General features: G+C 34.0%; 1 protein-coding gene across 1 annotated transcript; it reads left to right on the top strand.

Annotated features, from left to right (window-relative positions):
* The first annotated feature begins 1,496 nt into the window (after positions 1-1,496).
* LOC149779306 (rho-related GTP-binding protein RhoE-like) lies at positions 1,497-16,294 on the top strand. The gene is made up of 5 exons (XM_089939924.1): positions 1,497-2,251; positions 8,368-8,458; positions 10,118-10,227; positions 12,422-12,556; positions 12,899-16,294. Exons 1-5 carry the CDS (start codon positions 2,129-2,131, stop codon positions 13,139-13,141), a joined length of 702 nt encoding a protein of 233 aa, XP_089796050.1. The 5' UTR covers positions 1,497-2,128; the 3' UTR covers positions 13,142-16,294.
* The last annotated feature ends 2,797 nt before the right edge of the window (positions 16,295-19,091 follow it).

Genomic DNA, 19,091 nt, shown 5'->3' with positions numbered 1-19,091 from the left:
TAAAATTGATTTAATGAGTCCACAACTAAATTAATAAATTAATCAAGGTAGCTGTATGCAGTGACAGAAAACATGTAACGAGGTATACTTTCAAAATAAATATCGTTTACCCATCCCTCGTAGGTACATGTTCCAGAATCTAGGATAGTGTGAATCCTGGTCCTATGTGTCAATTTATAAATTGTCACAATACACAGACTCAACAACTTTGTCCTTTCTCTTTCGATATTTTTATATTATCTAACACATACATACATACATACATACATACATACATACATACATACATACATACATACATACATTATAGCCGGACAGACGCATTAGATACAGACGAATTAGATACAGAGGAAGAGACATAATTCGATTGATCGAGAGGTAAATGACCGACTAACTATAAAATTGATTTAATGAGTCCACAACTAAATTAATAAATTAATCCAGGTAGCTGTATGCAGTGACAGAAAACATGTAACGAGGTATACTTTCAAAATAAATATCGTTTACCCATCCCTCGTAGGTACATGTTCCAGAATCTAGGATAGTGTGAATCCTGGCCCTAGGTGTCAATTTATAAATCGTCACAACACACAGACTCAACAACTTTGTCCTTTCTCTTTCGATATTTTTATATTATCTAACACATACATACATACATACATACATACATACATACATACATACCAGACATATATATTGAATCACTACATTTTGCAAGAGATCAGTGTTTGCTTCACTCTAAACGTTATCAAATATGCGCACCGTGTCTTGAAAACATATTTTTGAAAAGATTATCCGTAATTTCTTTATGTTTGTTTTTATGGTTACCAATTTCTATCTAGGAACTTTTTGTTACAGTTAGTGAGAATTGTGTTGATTAAATTCTGTATGAGAGGATTCAGTCGCCATTATTACATATTTACCACACCTAAGAAGGAGCGTGGAAATGTGATTTTCCTTTTGATGGAATTGCATAGCGTAATCGTGTACCACACCTTAACCACAATTTATAGTAGGCAAACGATTAATAATGTATTGCTTTCACCTGAAGATGGTACCCATTTATTCCATTGCATTGTTTTTCGTTTCACTTGAACCACTTTCAAGTTTTGATAAAGAAGAATTAATTTTTGTTGTAATTGTTAACAGAAGTATCTGCAGTGATATATGTGTTGTTACAAATTCAAAGCGTTGGAATTTTCGTCTGCTCTCCTTTTGATATCAGAGTAGATGAGATAGTTCTCCTTATTACCTTCATTTATCTAAACATACAATGTGAGTAAAGTCTATATAAAGCGCTATTTTGATGCTATTGGTTAACCAGTACCTGTGAAAAAATATGTGCATACAGTATATAGCGTATTATTGGCGTTTCATTCATGAAGATTGCATACACTACTGAGCTAGCCTTTGATTGGCTAGATAAGAAGTCACATGGTTGTCTCATTCACAAATGTGAACCATTGCTGACTCGTCAATTATTACTTACTAACTAGCTGGGACTGGTTTTAGGTTTAGTCAAAGCAGCGTGTTATGTTGAGAGTGGGCTTACAAGTTGTCGAGACTTGTTGGGTGAGGTGGTAGAGCAGCGCTGGTATTTCGTTTGTGAACCTTGTGATATCTTAGTGAACCAGATCGTTTTCAGTGTTCAGAAATACTACCTATTCATCTGCCTTAACATCCACTGTGTATAAAGTCTGCCATTCAAACCTGGGGAATACATTCAGGTTTTCTTCAGCTGAGATTTATTAGCGACTGGAATTGAATAATTTTCATTTCAGTTACAGACGATTCTTAGGAAGGAGTGTTACAGAAGTGGTGTAATAAACGTGACGATCGCCCCGCATACTTGATATCAAAGAAATTTAAAATAAGAAAACTTAGCCGCAGGATACGTCATTAATATTCATATTTCCTGAAGCAGAACAAATGAAATCCATGACGAAATAAGCGGATATCGTGGTACTACAGACACAAGTGAAAATAGTTACAGTAAAGAGGGATGTAATGATGAAAGGACAACATTAGGTGTCACCACCATTTGTTAGACACGAATTTTAGAGCTTTTCGCGTTGCCAAATAGAAAAATATAGGTAATCACTGATAAACTTTAATTTTTAAAAACAATATGGGCCAAAAGGGAGAAGAAAGTTCAGAGAAAATGGTGAAGACAAAATTGGTAGTGGTTGGAGACTGTGGGTGTGGGAAGACCACTTTCATCAAACGATATGTAAACGGAGACTACAATGAGGTAAGCAATAATTAATATAACTATACAAGATTTTTCGATATATATATATATATATATATATATATATATATATATATATATATATATATATATATATATATATGTATATATACCATTAGACTACAGTGTACATGTAAATACCATCTTATAAGGGTTACACAACGTTTAAGTCTGCTTTAGGGGATTAGTATGGATTAATAATAAACACGTGTATTCTTGACCATATGACTTTTTATACTAAACATATTCATCCTATAGTACTATCAGGCAACTGAGATGCCGAAGGAAGAAGTTTTTAGTGGTAGTTCAACTGCATACTAATAAAGACATTTTTATCAGAACAACGATTAAATGTTTCATTTACTATAATAGGGTTCTGCTACATTTTAATCAGCGTATCAATGGGAGGTGTGTATTGTATAATCAAAAACATTTTCCTATTTTACCAACATTTTCCATGCATTTTTGATTTATTTTGTTTAATGTATATATTTACAAAATGCTAAGTGTGATATAAGTCATGCTTTTTATGTAAATAGTATAGTTTTGGTCGTTTTTTATACTTAAAAACTAACCCTACAAGTATGCCATTCGATTTCTCAAGGCATGTTTTTTTTTTTTTACATACAAACGAACCCAACAGGTATGACATTCGATTTCTCAAGGTATGTTTAATACGTGAAAACGAACCCTACAGGTATGATATTTGATTTCTTAAGGAATGTTTAATACCCCCAAAAAAGAACCGTACAGGTATAATATTTTCAGAGCATTTTTACCTGCATTAAAACGAACCCCACAGGTAAAATATTTGATTTCTATGGGCATTTTTTTTTTATATACATGAAAATGAACCTACTGGTACGGTATTTTATTTCTCTGGAGAGTTTTAATACATAAAACGAACATTTCAGATTTGATATTTGGCTTGACCTTGCCACGTAACACTTATACGAATTTCACGTTGTAACATTGCCTTGAAAATTATACGTATTTACAAAATTTATAATCATAAATATTCTTGTTTTATAAATATCTATACGAACTAGGCTATGATTCAAGGTACAGAAGATGCTTTACTTTCTACAGCACTAGCCATTTGATTATTAAAAGCCACAGAGGGTCCCATACATTGAATTCAGCAATGATATTAATTAACATTATTAATTAATTAGATAATTATGATTATCTGGTGAATAATGAATGAATAAATATTAATAAACATTAAAATTGTTATAATTTTATTTTTGTGTGTGTGGGTGGTGGGTGGGGAGGAATAAACAATAAAATGACCAAAGGCCGAAATTCTTCTTATCTTCTTTACTGAATCATGTTCCGTCTAGTATGTGATACTATCTTGGTACATTTCGGTGTGTTCGGTGTCGTCGAAAGCATGCGAGTTGCAAATTATGTGGCCCAACCTTGTTTAGCCTTTGGTTTTTGTTCCCGAGGGAAATTTATCTGACAATCTGTTACTATCAGTCCATGTTCCTCACTTTATATGACTTCATTTATCACGGTACATACGCCCATCTTGCGTGTAGAGCTAATTCCGGTAATGTAAGGGCTAAATTATTACCACCTCATTGTGAGGCTTCGGGGATGGTAGGACTAAACATGTTACCATGACAATCAGTTTTTAACAAAACATTGATAGTTTGATTCCGGTCCAGGTGTTGAACAAATGCATGCATTCATAATGTGATTGCTGTAAAAAGAAAAGATCAAAATACACCAAAAAAATCATATTCAGAGATAAACAGAATATAAATGTATATACCAGTCTGGTCAACAATTTGCCATTTTTTTAAATATGGCTTGCATTTTGTGTTAAATAGTTTGTTTGTCGTAACAGTGGGGAAGTTTGATCCCGTATCACCGCGACTTGAACGCATTGAGGGAGTCATACTTCATTTAAAGATGTATCGTGATACAGTCCCGGATATGTATTATATATCAGTTTACCTTGTGCTTTTACGTTTTGTTACGTTGTCTTAAAAACACGCAGCTTTCTACATCTCCTAAAATTGAAAAGCAGATGCACGAAAAGATTTTTTTTTCTTCAGTTTGAAATCATGTAATTGGAAAGTTACTTTTTTGTGCTTTTTTCGCAGCCTTCGCGGAAGTATTACATCTGTGATATTAAAGGGTCGTGAATTTTTTAATACATGCACAAAGAATTGAACAGCCGCATAAGGAAATCGCTGCAAGCTTGTTGATATCTGGAAACTGCAAAATTTAGCGGCCGCAAAAGAGGTTTACAATAATCCCGAAAAGACCAAAGGTTAAATGTCGAGAAAAACAAGTCTTCACGTGGCAGCAAACCCGCAGTACGGTATATTTCAATTTCTTTATTGCTTCAAAACCGGTAAAGAAAATCTAATCTTTATAAATTACCGCTCTCATAAGATTTACATTTGATATATAAAGCAAGGGAATAATAATGAAAAGAACTCCACTTTCTAAACTCAGACAAGACATTTCCAAATCTCTTCCGTATCAAACTATGGCAATAAGAGGTTCCTCCTTAGCAGATGTGATTATTTTAGAAATTGTATATACGCACACACGGCTATCTCAATTTTATCTATCAACTGTTTATTTATTTTGATTTCACTTTAAGAAAGTTTAGTTCGTCTGCAAAAGTAGAAGATGGGCTTGAGAAAAGCATTTGTTATTTATTTACCCCGTAGATGAAGAGGAGACGGGAGTTTTACATAAAAGAATAGCTGCCAGAGCTTTTGCATATGAAATGATGCGTGCAATTCAAACGAAAGTTCTCACTCATTGAATTAAATATTTGATAAACGAGCTAATTTTCCACGAACTTTGACATTTTCCAAGAAGCTTTTTTGGTATATTCTCTATAAAGTATGGGGTATTATTGTTTATAAAGCATGAGATGTCCATTTGCTTTATAAAATATGGAATGCTATTCTTTATAAAACATGAGATGTTGTTGTAAACGCATAGTTTCATACAAACATTTAAGATCTTTTACGATTGGATACAAAATGACGGAAGCAAAATACAATGCTCAGTTTTGATTTTACAAAATGTTCTCAGCTATTGCACAGATTAGTTCAAGGAGACCTCGCTTTCTTGTTTTCTGACAGTGTCAGAAAAAGGAGAGAGAGAGAGAGAGAGAGAGAGAGAGTTAACAGTACTGGAAGGATAGTTGGATTGAGTCAGGGACTTGTTATTCCCATCATGCTTTGCATTTCCATGCATACGCGTAACATGCAGACTTCAACAAAGTCCTCTAAACATTATGTTTACTTGTTTCGAATGTATTACAACTTTGTCCCATGTCCATTCGTTTCTGGACTGTGTATAAACGGCTAGGAGATACTGGCAGTAATTAACGAACACGGTCGGGGGTGGGGGCGATACGAAAGAAGAAATATTTATTTGCTATATGTAAGTCTAACATTATAAAAAGTAGGTAAAATGATCCATTCGTATAACATAAGAAAAGTTTGAGAATATTTACATTGTTTCGATACCTTGTTTGTACTTAACGTGAAATTGTTTTGTCAGTATTCTGTTCATTAACATTTTGTTTGGCAGTCAAAAGGATTACTGTATTACGTAAATTACTTTGATTCGAAGGCACAAATGTCATTCCCACAGCGGGAGATCCCGCCTTCAGCGAGTTGTAAAACTGATGGGAAGTGTTCTTGTCCTTGAATAATTTTTTAAATGGATAATTTCAGTATGTTATTATGTATTACCAGTGGAATATATATAGGAAAACGTTCCGCGCTGCCAGTCGTTATTTGTGACAGCTTGTTGAGCCTTTAGGTCTGTTTGGTTTGGTTCTGACACAGTTTTAGAGAGAGAGAGAGAGAGAGAGAGAGAGGCGAACTTCAAAATCCATTATAGCTGGAAAACATTATGCGTTGCCTCGTCGAAACATTGTTGAGCTTTGACATGACTGAAATGTGTAACGGAGCATCCATAATCTGTTGAATTTGAGTGATATCTAAATTGGGTCATACAATATACCCAACTGTTTTTATTCTGATATAGCCACACTCATAGTACAAATGACTAAGATAAATACTGCATGGGTCTAATTATCCTGCATTCAGTTCAAGTAAAAGCTTTAGCAAGAGAGGGATTGACGGTAACAAATCCAGGTACACCCTCTAGTTACAGATAAAGGTTTTTGTCGATTTTTGGTTGAAATTTATTGCGTGTCCCATTGGCCGCTGTTATATATAGCATTACGCCATAGCCCGTTGGGATATTTCTTTATCACACATACTTGGCCGGAATAGATTAAATAAGGTGAGGGTAATATAGCGGAATCATGTCACCTAATATCAATCCTGTTATCGATAACAGGATAAATCCACGTGAAAATGTATACTTGTATAAAATTACAATGAGGATTTTGTAATAGGGACCATTTGATTTTTTTTCCTCACGAATACATGTTTAGAAAAATAGCACTAATCAGTTGAACACAAATCTTCTAATAAGCTTGTATCACGTGTCCGAATTCGCATTAATCACTTGTGTCATGGCGGATGACCGCTTATCAGTCTCTTTACAATATCAGTGTCACACGAAACAGAATCGTCGCTAAATTTTATGACTTCGCCATGTCTGGGTTGTTTATCAGTCCATCGGTGTTAAGGCAGAAAAATCGCTATTAAGCTGGACAGTCTCTTGAAAGCTTGTTATATTAGAAAAAAAAAAAAAAAAAAATATATATATATATATATATATATATATATATATATATATATATATATATATATATATATATATATATATATATATATATATATATATATCTTCAGAGCAGTTCCGTCATTTAAATGCATTATTGGCTCGAAAAGATTGACAAGTGCAAACAACGAAGAAGCCTTCTACGTAATCGTGTTAAAATGTATATTTTTTAGGTATTGCAAAGGTCTACAGTCCAATAAATAGTGACAGAAAACTGTACTGTAAGCTTTTAAAAATGCGCATCGACAAGACTGTGTTGGCACTCTTGACACAGACAAAATAGTCGCAGACCTGCATCTTTTATCTAAATCAGTGCCAGAAAAAGAGGGAATTCACAAACAAACTGAAAGTGAAGAATTTATGTATCCCTGTTATATTTAAATTGTAACAAGATACAAGTGAACTACTGTTTTGCATTTATCTAAATGAAAAGCATGCCGCAAACATTTAAAAAGAGACGGTAAAAAACTACACAAAAGTGCAGTGGGCATTAAGCAAAAACTTTTACCCATCTCTCATGGAGATGTTTCATTGGGTTTGCATATGTCGCCTTTTATATGTGATAACTTGTGTAGCTGAGATCTTCATTAGTTTAGGCATGTATAGAAAGTCAGACTGGTAGAGTTAGTTTATTTCACAGCCCAGACAGACAACAGTTTTGCCAGATCAGCAGCTTTATGCCTGATAGACAGCACCATGATAAATGCCGAGGTGAAAATTTAATGCAAGTGTTGTCATCTTGCCAGACTGCAATCTCAAAAAATTATGCAATAACCCCAGTTTGGTTGGGGTCATGCGTGTTCGGGAATTGTTTACTACCGCGAGTGTGTTTATGAGTATGCCTTTTCGGGAATTGTATACTACGGCGAGGATGGTTCTGGTTATGCCTGTTTGCATGTTCGGTAATTATATACTATACTACCTTGTTGACAGTTATATAAAGAAAGTGAAAGTGGAATTGTGACTTCGTATTAAGCGACCCGTATCAGATCTTGCATGTGGCACACCTTTTATTAAGGAGCATAGCCTTTCGTCAACACTCTTGAAATCTTCAACACCATGCGATTAAAATAATGTCCTCAATTCTTTTTTGTGGTGGTTGTATATTTCTAGTCAGCGATCTTTTTGCATGTACTTCAACTCACTCAGCTTCAAAACCTCCAAGCTTCACCACCAATGCAGTCAAAAGTATTGAAAAAAAAAGTTGTCATGACTAGGCGTTTGGTTAGGTTTGGTGTTTTACAAAGTGATATTGTCTGCAAAGTTTAGTTTTCCTAACAACCAATTTTAAAGTATGACCCTCGCTTTGCATGCTCTGCTTTGGTGATAATGATATTATTTATTTATTTATTTATTTATTTATTTATTTATTTCAGGCCTACACAGCGACGGGTTTCGACACATACACAACGACGTACAACGTGTCATCCACTTACAAAATACAGATGTCCATATGGGACACGTCAGGTACATCATCACATTATACAACATATTTACGTTTCGCCGTCGTCCTCTTCGTTATCATTATCGATATCGCCGCATAAATCTTCCTTTTTCTTCGTTTATTTCATCGTCGTCACAACTTTGTCATCGCCATTGCCATCTTAGCCGTTATTGTTGTTAATGCCTTGATTTATATATAAGCAGCCGTACAGCAATAGTCATGAAGGGGACGTTTTGATGCATAAAACCTTGTTTGTTTAAAATTTGCTTCATTTAGTTTGCTGAATCATACTAACATGACTGTCTTGAGAAATTCACTCTGTCATAAAATCAAACATCAAAGCCTGCAATCGATAGATGGCGACAGTCATTGTGAATTATTTAATATTTATGTGCAATGTAAATGTTTCTGTCCTTTTGAAGTCGAATTCACTATTAATTTTCTTAAATCAGCACTCACAGCAGAAAAAAGCATAATGTCATATATCTCTTCTAATAAGAATTAAAATACACGTGTAGGATATTCGAATCACGTTCATTCAAAATTAATCGTCCGGTTTTTGATATAGCAAATGTTTAAAATGTACAGCTCATTATCCACTTTATATAATCTCTCTCAAATGGACATAGCCAGGTCTAACTTTTGACTATTTGCCAACATCTACAACATTTTATTTTGCTTATTGACTTTTCAAAACTGATAGCACAGGCATTAGTTAATTAAAGTTTCTAAACTAAAATTTCAAGACTTTCTAAAAGTTATTAAACTTTTGAAGGTCGATTATTTTGAAATAGATTTATCACATTTGTGGCTATTTGATATCGATTACATGAAAAAGTGACGTTGCTTATCTCTCTGATAAAGAGTGAGGTATGATTATAATTGAAACACGTCCAGGTCGTAAAATTTTCATTAAAAGATAGTAGCTGACGGTTACAGGTGCCCGAGCGATTTTCACGATTGGCTTGTCTCGCCTAAATCACAGCAAGTGGCAGAATTATACCACTGGAATACTGCTTCTGATGCTTATTTATACGCCTCTCCACGTGCAATCTATTTCGAAAAGCCTTATCGGCACAAATTCCTCCGCGTGAGAATTCCCACGCTCTTAGGAGCAAAACACCACAGACATGGAGTTATGTCACTGATAGCGAAAAGGGGCCATTGCTTTGTGCTCAAGTGTTAGTATCCCGTATTTTAGCCATGTGGCATCGATTTGTCCGCTTCCGACACTCGGGAGGCCTTGCTACATCCTACCGCAAACTTTCTCGGTTAATTTCAGGGTTTGTACTGGGTCATGTACGTCTCAGGCACATTTCCTTTGCGAAGCGATGTAATTTGTCCTTAAAACTTGAAAGTAACATCACATAGAACAGCAGTAGAGATTAATTTTGGTTTTGTTGTCTGACTGTTCAAGTGTTGATCCATTCTTATACAAATGATCATGTAACGCATGTTAATATTAATATGATAAATTAAGAAATAATTTGATTGAAAGAATAATCAGAGAAAATGAAATCGCGGCAAAATGATATGTAAGCCATTGATGCATTCATAAACGTACACATACATATTACACATGCAAATATACGCATAGTTAGCATGATGATCTGTCTTAGACACACGTGTGTCTTGCATTCAACCGAAATTTAATTTTGGTATTTTTGTTTCTGTTTTTATAGGCGATGCGGGTTACGATAGGGTACGACCTTTGTCCTACACTGATGCAGACCTTATCATCATTTGCTTTTCTGTTGGAAATCCAGATTCTCTTCACAATATTGTCTCCAAGGTAAGCCTTTGCTTTTTTTCTTCATTTAAATGTTTTGATTCGAAACACCTGACAGTCTACGATCTAGCTTAAGACCAGTTAGAAAATTTCATTCTCAATAGACGCAGTTTGAGAACGGCAAATTATAAGCCAAATATATGCAAGCAAAACGTTTTAACTTGCTCTTTGTTCAAAATAATATATATATATATATATATATATATATATATATATATATATATATATATATATATATATATATATATATATATATATATATAGATAGATAGATAGAAACGACAAGATAATTAGTTACTCCTTAAAGTTTTGGAAGTGGTCTCAATTATAGATACTATGAACGTTTTCTCCTTACGCGCAGATACAGACATTTAATTAGACATAAAACATTCCTGCTATAAATTTGGGCTTCCGGTTTCTGTTATGTAATTCTATCATCACATTAGGGACTTCTGTATGCGCAATTTATTGTTACCTTTTCTGATCGCTAGCGAACTTCTTTCAACCATCGCCACTAAACAGCGAGTATTGGGAGATTGTTGAATTACGGTATATAGTTCGAAACATGATACGCGTATATGATTTAGGCTTTTAGGAAACACTGCAAAATTTTGGAGATATCAAGTAAAAACTTGACGTAGTTTTATTGATACTCGAAAACGTGTATCCGGAGAACATCTGTTACAATAGCAAGTCGTTTACATGTATATTGATCGCAGGAAAAATCTGTTTCCATATCCTGCTTAAAAAAATTATGTAATTCGTTTGATATAATGGTAAACATTCCTGCTGACCAGAATTCGAGCTTTATTTTCCTTTTGTTCATTTTTGATTGTTTTTATGATTGCTATGCTTTAATTCGTTGTCAGTTCATAGCTTAATTATACTAATCGCAAAAAAGTAAGCAGTCAAAGAAGGTATCTTTATAGCAGTACATATTATAGGGAATGTTTAAACTTGGCACTAGGAGTACCTGCACATAGTTTGGAGTAAACTAGTACATAAAGGCAATACTAAGTAAGAAAAAAATGGTTAAAACTCTTAACATGAAAGCGTGTTAGAACTTGATTTTCTTTCTAGCCTATTTGAAAACGCAGTGTTGGCAGTTCTAAAACTGTTGTTTTACATGTTTTTCTGGTATCAATTTCAATGCTTTTCCATGTTCCTAATCAGTTCATTTGTTTTCATTCTTTAAAATGTTGTCACTTTTCCCGTCCAATGCCCGTGTCTTAAATTCGTATACTTCCCAGTCACACCAATCTTTAAGCTCCTTATCTGACCATTTTTATGAATCGAGCTTTCTGGTCTGTGCTCAAATGATTCTCGTGACAAAACAACAAAACTTAGTTGGACTATTTCTCGTTTCCTGATCGTGGATAAAAACAGTTCAACCCTATCAGGGTTATATCTTGGTCAATGTTCACAATCCACTTCCTATCAATTGGTGCTAAACGGCCATGTAAACAGTGCGGCGCCTGCACTTTTTGTAGCACAAAAGCCACCCTTCATACCATAGGGCTATGCACTCGTATGACATTTTCTCCTCGCAAGATTGACTAAGCAAAACGATACCATTACTCCTCACAATCTTAAAAACATTCTGATGTGTAGGTTCGTTGTGTTATCACTTTCCGTTGATTCTACTGTAGACACTCGACCCGTTGATCAAAGTGCATTTTGCTCTTATCCTGTGCTTATTCAACGAAGCGTCTTCTGACGTAGGGGTATTGGGGGTACACAACCTAGTTACATATTTTAAAAAAGCCGGCCCACGCAAGTTTGGGGAAAATACTAAATGGAAACTTTTATGTTAGTTAGGTATAACAGCATAATAAATCTTCTCAAGTATTTCTGTATAGAAGTGTAAATAAACGCTGTAAAGGTTGGTCTCGATTTACAATAGGGAAATATGTGCTTCTCTTTCTGATAAAGTTCTAACACTCGTAGGAGAAAGAGATTTAATATATATATATACACACACACACACTATCATAGGATTAATATATATATATATATATATATATATATATATATATATATATATATATATATATATATATATATATATATATATATATGTGTGTGTGTGTGTGTGAATATAAGCGTTTTATATAGCGATTTTATTTCTTATTTGATTTATAACGTGTGGAACATCATTCCAAAAATTATGCATGATTTTATTTCTTTTTTTATTTAGTGGCATCCAGAAGTTAGGGAACACTGCCCTGTGCAACCAATCATGGTTGTTGGTTGTGGTACAGACATGCGCACAGACAACAAAGTCATCCAGAAACTTGATAGAAGGAGTCAGACTCCTGTCACATACGAACAGGTATATACAGACGAAAAATATATTTGCATTTGGTCGAATAGGTTTATATTTAAATGACATAAAAAATGTGAATAAATTAGCAATATATTCTACTAGTAGGCGTCTTAATTTCTTCAGCTGTTTTCCATGTCAAGGTTGTGTGAGTGAGTGAGAGAGAGAGAGAGAGAGAGAGAGAGAAGGATGGGTCAAATGATATTTAAGAGTTTCAGAAAAATTACAAAATTATACAACTTTTGTTACAAACCATGATTATATATACTAGAGTGTTATTTTTGATACTATTTTAATGTAGAAACGAGCTCTCTGAACGCATTAATTATATATATACTATTTTCTACACAGGCTTTGAAAGTAGCTAAACAAATTGAGGCCCTAGTCTACTCGGAAGTATCGGCCAAGACATCAGAAAAAAGTGTCAAGGACGTTTTAGAAGTGGCAGCACTGTCGTCTGTTGGAAACAAACATGCGGACAATCCTCAATTCAGACGACAGCGTTCTTTCATTAAGAGAAAAAGATTCAGTGAAATTGGCGAGGCCCAATCCACTTTGAGAAAAGAAGCAGCCAAAAGTTGTGTTGTAATGTAAATGAACTACGTCCTAACTTTTCTTCTGCTTGTCGTCATCATATCTGGGCTTTCGTTTTAAGTTGTTGTGACTGTGTGAATGGAGTGATTGATGACTAATAATAGTTTAGTGAGATTGAACAACACTATTTATGCATTAGAACAAAGGTTTGTCCTGTATAATCTGAAATTGTATACCGTTTGAAAGATGTGTATTTGGAAAGAAATTTGCAAGTTCATTGTATATATGAATAATTTAGTTGTGTGTTTCCTTTGCCATTTTGATGAAGTTTGTAAAGATTGCAAGGGCAGTGCATGTACCCCCCTTAGAACAAGTGCAATAATAAATCATTATGTATACACATGTCACTGTGATATTTATTTTTCACTGTACAAAGAGCATACCTAAATATTTATTGTCGAAATTACATTTACACATTATTTTATGACAACCATTTAATTTACGTATGGTGTAAGTTTTCTTTTCTAAATTGAATGTAAATCCTTTTGTTTTAAACAGGCAATGACAATCTTTTAATGGGGAAAGAAAACCGGCCATGAGAGTTATTTTGTTAATATAAGTATGAAAGTGATAGGCCCATATCTCGAAAGATGAAGAGAGAATTTCCTCTAAGACAGTGTGGTAAAAATATTTTGGTCAAAACAAAAAGAGACTGTAAAACTGGCATGTTTATCATCCAGAGACTCAGCTCTATTTTGCCGTGGTACCAAAGTATTTTCAGTAACTTAACAGAGTAAAACGTTTTCATAGTTTTAAAGAATTAACTAACTGCATTAATAAAACTCAGACTGGTTAATTATTGTTATATACGACATATACAATGTTATCACGCTTATTTATCTACAAAACTGGATATAATTGTAAGCAGAAAGGCTAATTTTTAATACATATCAATAATAATACGTGCCAATTCATCAAATATTTGTCTTCTAAGGCTTTTACTTTTTGACGTCAGTTTTGGAAAATATTGATATTTTTTAAATGGAACGTTGGAAATTTATATCAACAATACGATATGAACATTTCAGTCAGAGTAAATACAGTCTGAGAACCCGATTTGGCTCAAGTTGCCTTTGATAAGAAATATACGAGATTCCTTTTTAAAAACTGTTTAGATAAGTTCTCAAGCGAAAGCGGCGGATTGATACAGTACTTAAACCATTCTAGCTTAACACTTTTGATCTAATATAACGCAATTTCATTTTTGTTATACAAAACTGTATTCACTCTAATTTCAACGAGTCGTTGTCCATTTTCGTATTTCCAAATCGCCATCATGTGTAGTAGGCTGAAGCTTGATATGCAATCACGATAATCAGGTAAATACAAATTTGTTATTACGTGCACAAGATTATCACGAATATACTCTGGTTTATAGCATGATACAATATGAGTGTTGTCATTTAACAATTAGTGACAATTTTATGTCGTAAATATACTCGGTTTACTCAAGTCGCTTAAGTCATCATGTCCATATATTATAGTTTACAGCATTGTCCGGGGTTGTCCACCCCCACCCTATCCCCCGTAAGATCCCGACATGGGCGTAATTGCTAACATCATCCTTACACTGAGTTCACCAAACTCAGACTGGCAGTAATTTTATTCCAGTACGGGAATGTAATTGCACTGGTTTAATTACATTGTCTATATTTTGATTTCTGCATAATCAAAGTAAAATGTAAAGACAAGAACGGTTAAATATACTTCAATATTTTCAATCCTAAAATGCACGCGTCGTCAAACTTTCGCGAAGTTAGTTTATGTGGTGGAATATTCGCGACTTAAAAGGTTTTCTCAAAGAATAATTTACTACTGCATACTGTTTACCATTGTTTTTAAGATTCTAAATCATTTTAAAGTTTTTTTTTCCTTAATAATTGTGAACATTTGATAAATAACAGTATTTAAACTTGCATAAATATTGAATTTTTTATAAATGAACAGCGGACGTTCTGTTTGTTCTTTATTTTCTCATAGTTTGCATTCCTGTAGTGAAATGAAGTGTATATTGTTTCTTAATAGCAAGCACCTGCATGCAGTGAATAATCTCTTGTAACGAGATTTCACTTTCATCAAATAAGAAAACATGGTTGCTTTTTGTGATTAGTCTGAAAGCAACTGTGTGGAATACACTGTACAAAAACACCTAATTGGATAGCACAGTACTTGATGTGGATTCCAGAGTGGTAACGATGCATTTTATTACATGCGACTGTATTACCTGTTTGCCGATGATATCAGCAATGGTAAATCGTTGAATCTGTTCGCATTTATGAAACTCGCAGCAGATCGACGCAGTACCATAGCTATATACAATTAGGACATGTTGTTTTTAAGAAGTATATACTGTGCTGTCAAATGTTTTTGATACACGTCTTATTCATTTTATTTCTCAGATCTGAAACTAATTATTGGCAACACATTATTTATAAATTTTTAATGAGGTATCTATCACTTGCAATATTTTTGCAAAAATATTGTTAACTGAAGCCATAATTTAGAAGGCGATTTAATTATAATCTTAATGGATTGAAGGTTGTGAAAAATCAAAGAAAATACAGTTGCCCAAATATATCACCAGTGGTACACAGCAGTACCTTTACTACGTTACTGTGTCGTGTACAAAGCATACCCGAAAGAAAACTGCATTTAACCAAATTTACATTTGTAGGATCAGTGGGCAAATCAAGATATAAGCTCTTAACTCTACATGCGATTTAATAAGTGTCTTGGACCATGATTTGCCGGCACATCATGCTACGGCAAGTCTGGGTCAACACAGTTTGCATGAGGATGAATTTTATATATGAACAAATATGATAAGTTGTTTTATATATGAATAGAAATGTCTAATTTGTTTGGAGATGGTGACAGTTGAATCCTTATGAATGTTTCCCGCCGTCTCAGCAAACTTAGGTTTACGGTTGTGACTGAGACATTAGGGTATTTGAACTTCTAAAGGGCTAGTTTGTATTTGGCTTGCACGTCTGCAATATAAAGAATATAATATTATTTTTTTTATTGATTGAGTGTTATGTACGACCTGTGCATATTGCATAGTCACCGATATTGATAAATGGATGAAAATAATTTATATGCATTTATTGCTGGTTTCTCGTAGGAGAATAAATAAACCATAAAACAATAAAACGTTTGCGTCGTTTTGTTTTTGTTCTTTGCTGTTTTCTTTGCATTTGTGGTCATACATATTCTCTTCAACTCCTTTTACTTTGGTCTGGTTTGTTTTAGCGTTTTACGTTGCATCAACAATTGAAGGTTATATCATGTGGAGGCAAGTCGAGTGTTTTGCCCAAGGACTCGCCACGGTAGCCAATCTAGGTAGATGGTCGGAATCAAACCTTTATCCATCTCACTGGTATAATGCCGTAACCACTGAGAGTACCTGGAACCCTCTTTTTATCTTTGCTTTCATAAATTTCATTAAATGTATCGAAAATATTAAACTGGGCGATTTTGCGATGCAATATTATTTTTTTTTAAAAATATTTAATTTTCAAATCGCACGAATACAAGTTCACCACAAATCATGTCCTGACCAGTGGTTAAAGCGGATTAATCTTTGTTGTTATTTACATACGAACTGGAGTAGAACATAATGTAGGTACCTGTGCAATTTAAAAGCCCGATTTAATGCAGTATTGTAATCAAATTCCTTTTAAATCACATTTAAATTCTAGATTCCAGATGAAACGAAGTCCGTCTAGGTTGCAAAGCAGGGGCTTTTACATTTGCCATAGGCCGATTGTTTTAAATACTGAACGTGGAGATTCTTCAGTGTGTTTAACCTTTTACTATCTGTCTTCTTTTTTAAAAATCTTTTTAAATAGTAGACAAAACTAGGCAAATGTTTCTACTCTCGCACTCTCTAACCAAACCACCCATCCCACCCCGCCTCTTTGACCATAACACCACTGAAACTGGGTCGTCACCGTAAATAAGCGATGAAGCAAACGATTGTCGTTATATTTGTTGTGCCAAGAAAATACTGAAATAAACACAGAACCGCATTCCTTCGTATACCATGATAGGTAAAACAAAATCCAATTTCGTTTGGCAGCTACCTTGTGCGTGTGACTCGGTACGTAACTGGAGACGTTATTTTTCAGTGACCTTCTGATGTAGATATAAGTACAGATCTATCCTATTGTTTAAACCCATCGAAGCCAACATGATAGTATGGCTTTTAATAATGGAATAAATTTTCCGAGATCATTTCTGGAATGTAGCGAGACTAAAGGGGCAAATTATGATATGCTTAATAGTTTCTTCATTTAAGTACGAACAATTTACTTAAAGGACCTGATTGGTTTTGTTATTTTATTCATACCAGTTGGGCTAGGTTAACGGGGGCATACATATAATAAACCAGACGATCATAAGCCTTTTCTTTAACAAATTAACGTAAACGTATCAAATTTATCAAAGAAAAACCGCAGAAAGGATAAATACTGAAGTGTATACAATATACCAATCCTGTTTTTCTTTCATAATTTCACACTGCGTGAAAAAGTCTGATATATATATGTAATATATTCTTTCAATAACACCATTTAAAATCCAACAGAGACATTCTTAAAAGAAGTCACTGGGAATAGGACATGATAACCTTACTGTGAATATTTTGAAATGTTTCAGTGTTTGATCACAAGAATAATAAGTGCAATTATTTTAATTCTAAAATTGAAAATCAGTGTAATTATTTACAAAGGCGTTTTGAATAGGACAGGAATTGCAGTTTTACAATGTGCTCAGATTTTAGCCCGTTCGCTATCAAGGTCAACCTGAGTTTTACCCACTTCGGCTACTAAGTTTGACCCTTGCCAACTTAAGGCTCTGACAGAGCCGAGATAGTGAATTCTACCAAACTGCTTCTTATTAACGGCCCTGAAAGCTGGGGAAATTATTCCTTATGCTTGCTATTGTGAGCTGCATTTCGTACTGTAGACCAACATAAAAAGCTAAAACCTTAGTAGGAAACATACGCTTAACAAATTTAATACATTTCTGAAGATAAGTGCAGTACTTAAGGTTTTGACTCAATCAAATATTCGGGGGTCCATAGCAGAAAGAAATATCGTAACTGAAATAAATATATAAATACATTTTGCAAGAAAGTAACAAAGCTGTCTGATTCTTGGAAATAAACATATCATTTGCCTTCAAGGTATTAAGACAGTATGTATGTATGTATGCATGCATGCATGTATCTATGTATGTATGCATGCATGCATGCATGTATGTATGTATGTATGTATGCATGTATGCATGTATGTATCTATGTGTGTGTGTGTGTGCGTCTGTGTGTACATGCATGTATGTATGCGTAGGATTTGACAGCACATCAGGATAATCCTGGATATATACTGGATGCAAAAATAGTAAAGCTAAAACCTCGACAAAATGCTTAGGAAGACAAACCCCTCTAACCAAAATTATATATGGACTGAGACACACACTCAAACACACACACACACACACACACACACACACACACACAAATATATATATATATATATATATATATATATATATATATATATATATATATATATATATATATATATATATATATATATATATATATATATATATATATATAACGTACAAATAGGAACACAATACAAATATAGAGTAGGCACAATTTCTTAAATGCAAGTTAATTTATTTGTATACCGCGCATTTTTAAAACGTCAAAGATCAGGTTAGAATGGGGGGAAAATCCAGAAATCTAGATCGTTTTTTAAACTCGCACAAATACCGAAAAAAACTAGGTAGCATAACTAAATTAAGGCGACGCATTACTGCCTTTGAACGTAAACCTGCGAAAACGTAGAAGACATTTTATAACAAACGTCTTTTGAGGATATAATACCATCTTTTATGCCGAGTGGTCGAAATGGCTCATCGTTACTGATCACTGCCGTCT

Source organism: Sinohyriopsis cumingii, chromosome 17, assembly GCF_028554795.1.
Source record: "Sinohyriopsis cumingii isolate HCF-2022 chromosome 17, ASM2855479v2, whole genome shotgun sequence".
NCBI classification, from domain to species: Eukaryota; Metazoa; Mollusca; class Bivalvia; order Unionida; family Unionidae; genus Sinohyriopsis; species Sinohyriopsis cumingii.
The sequence above is the reverse complement of the archived record's forward strand: the minus strand, read 5'-3'. Positions and strand labels throughout refer to the sequence as shown.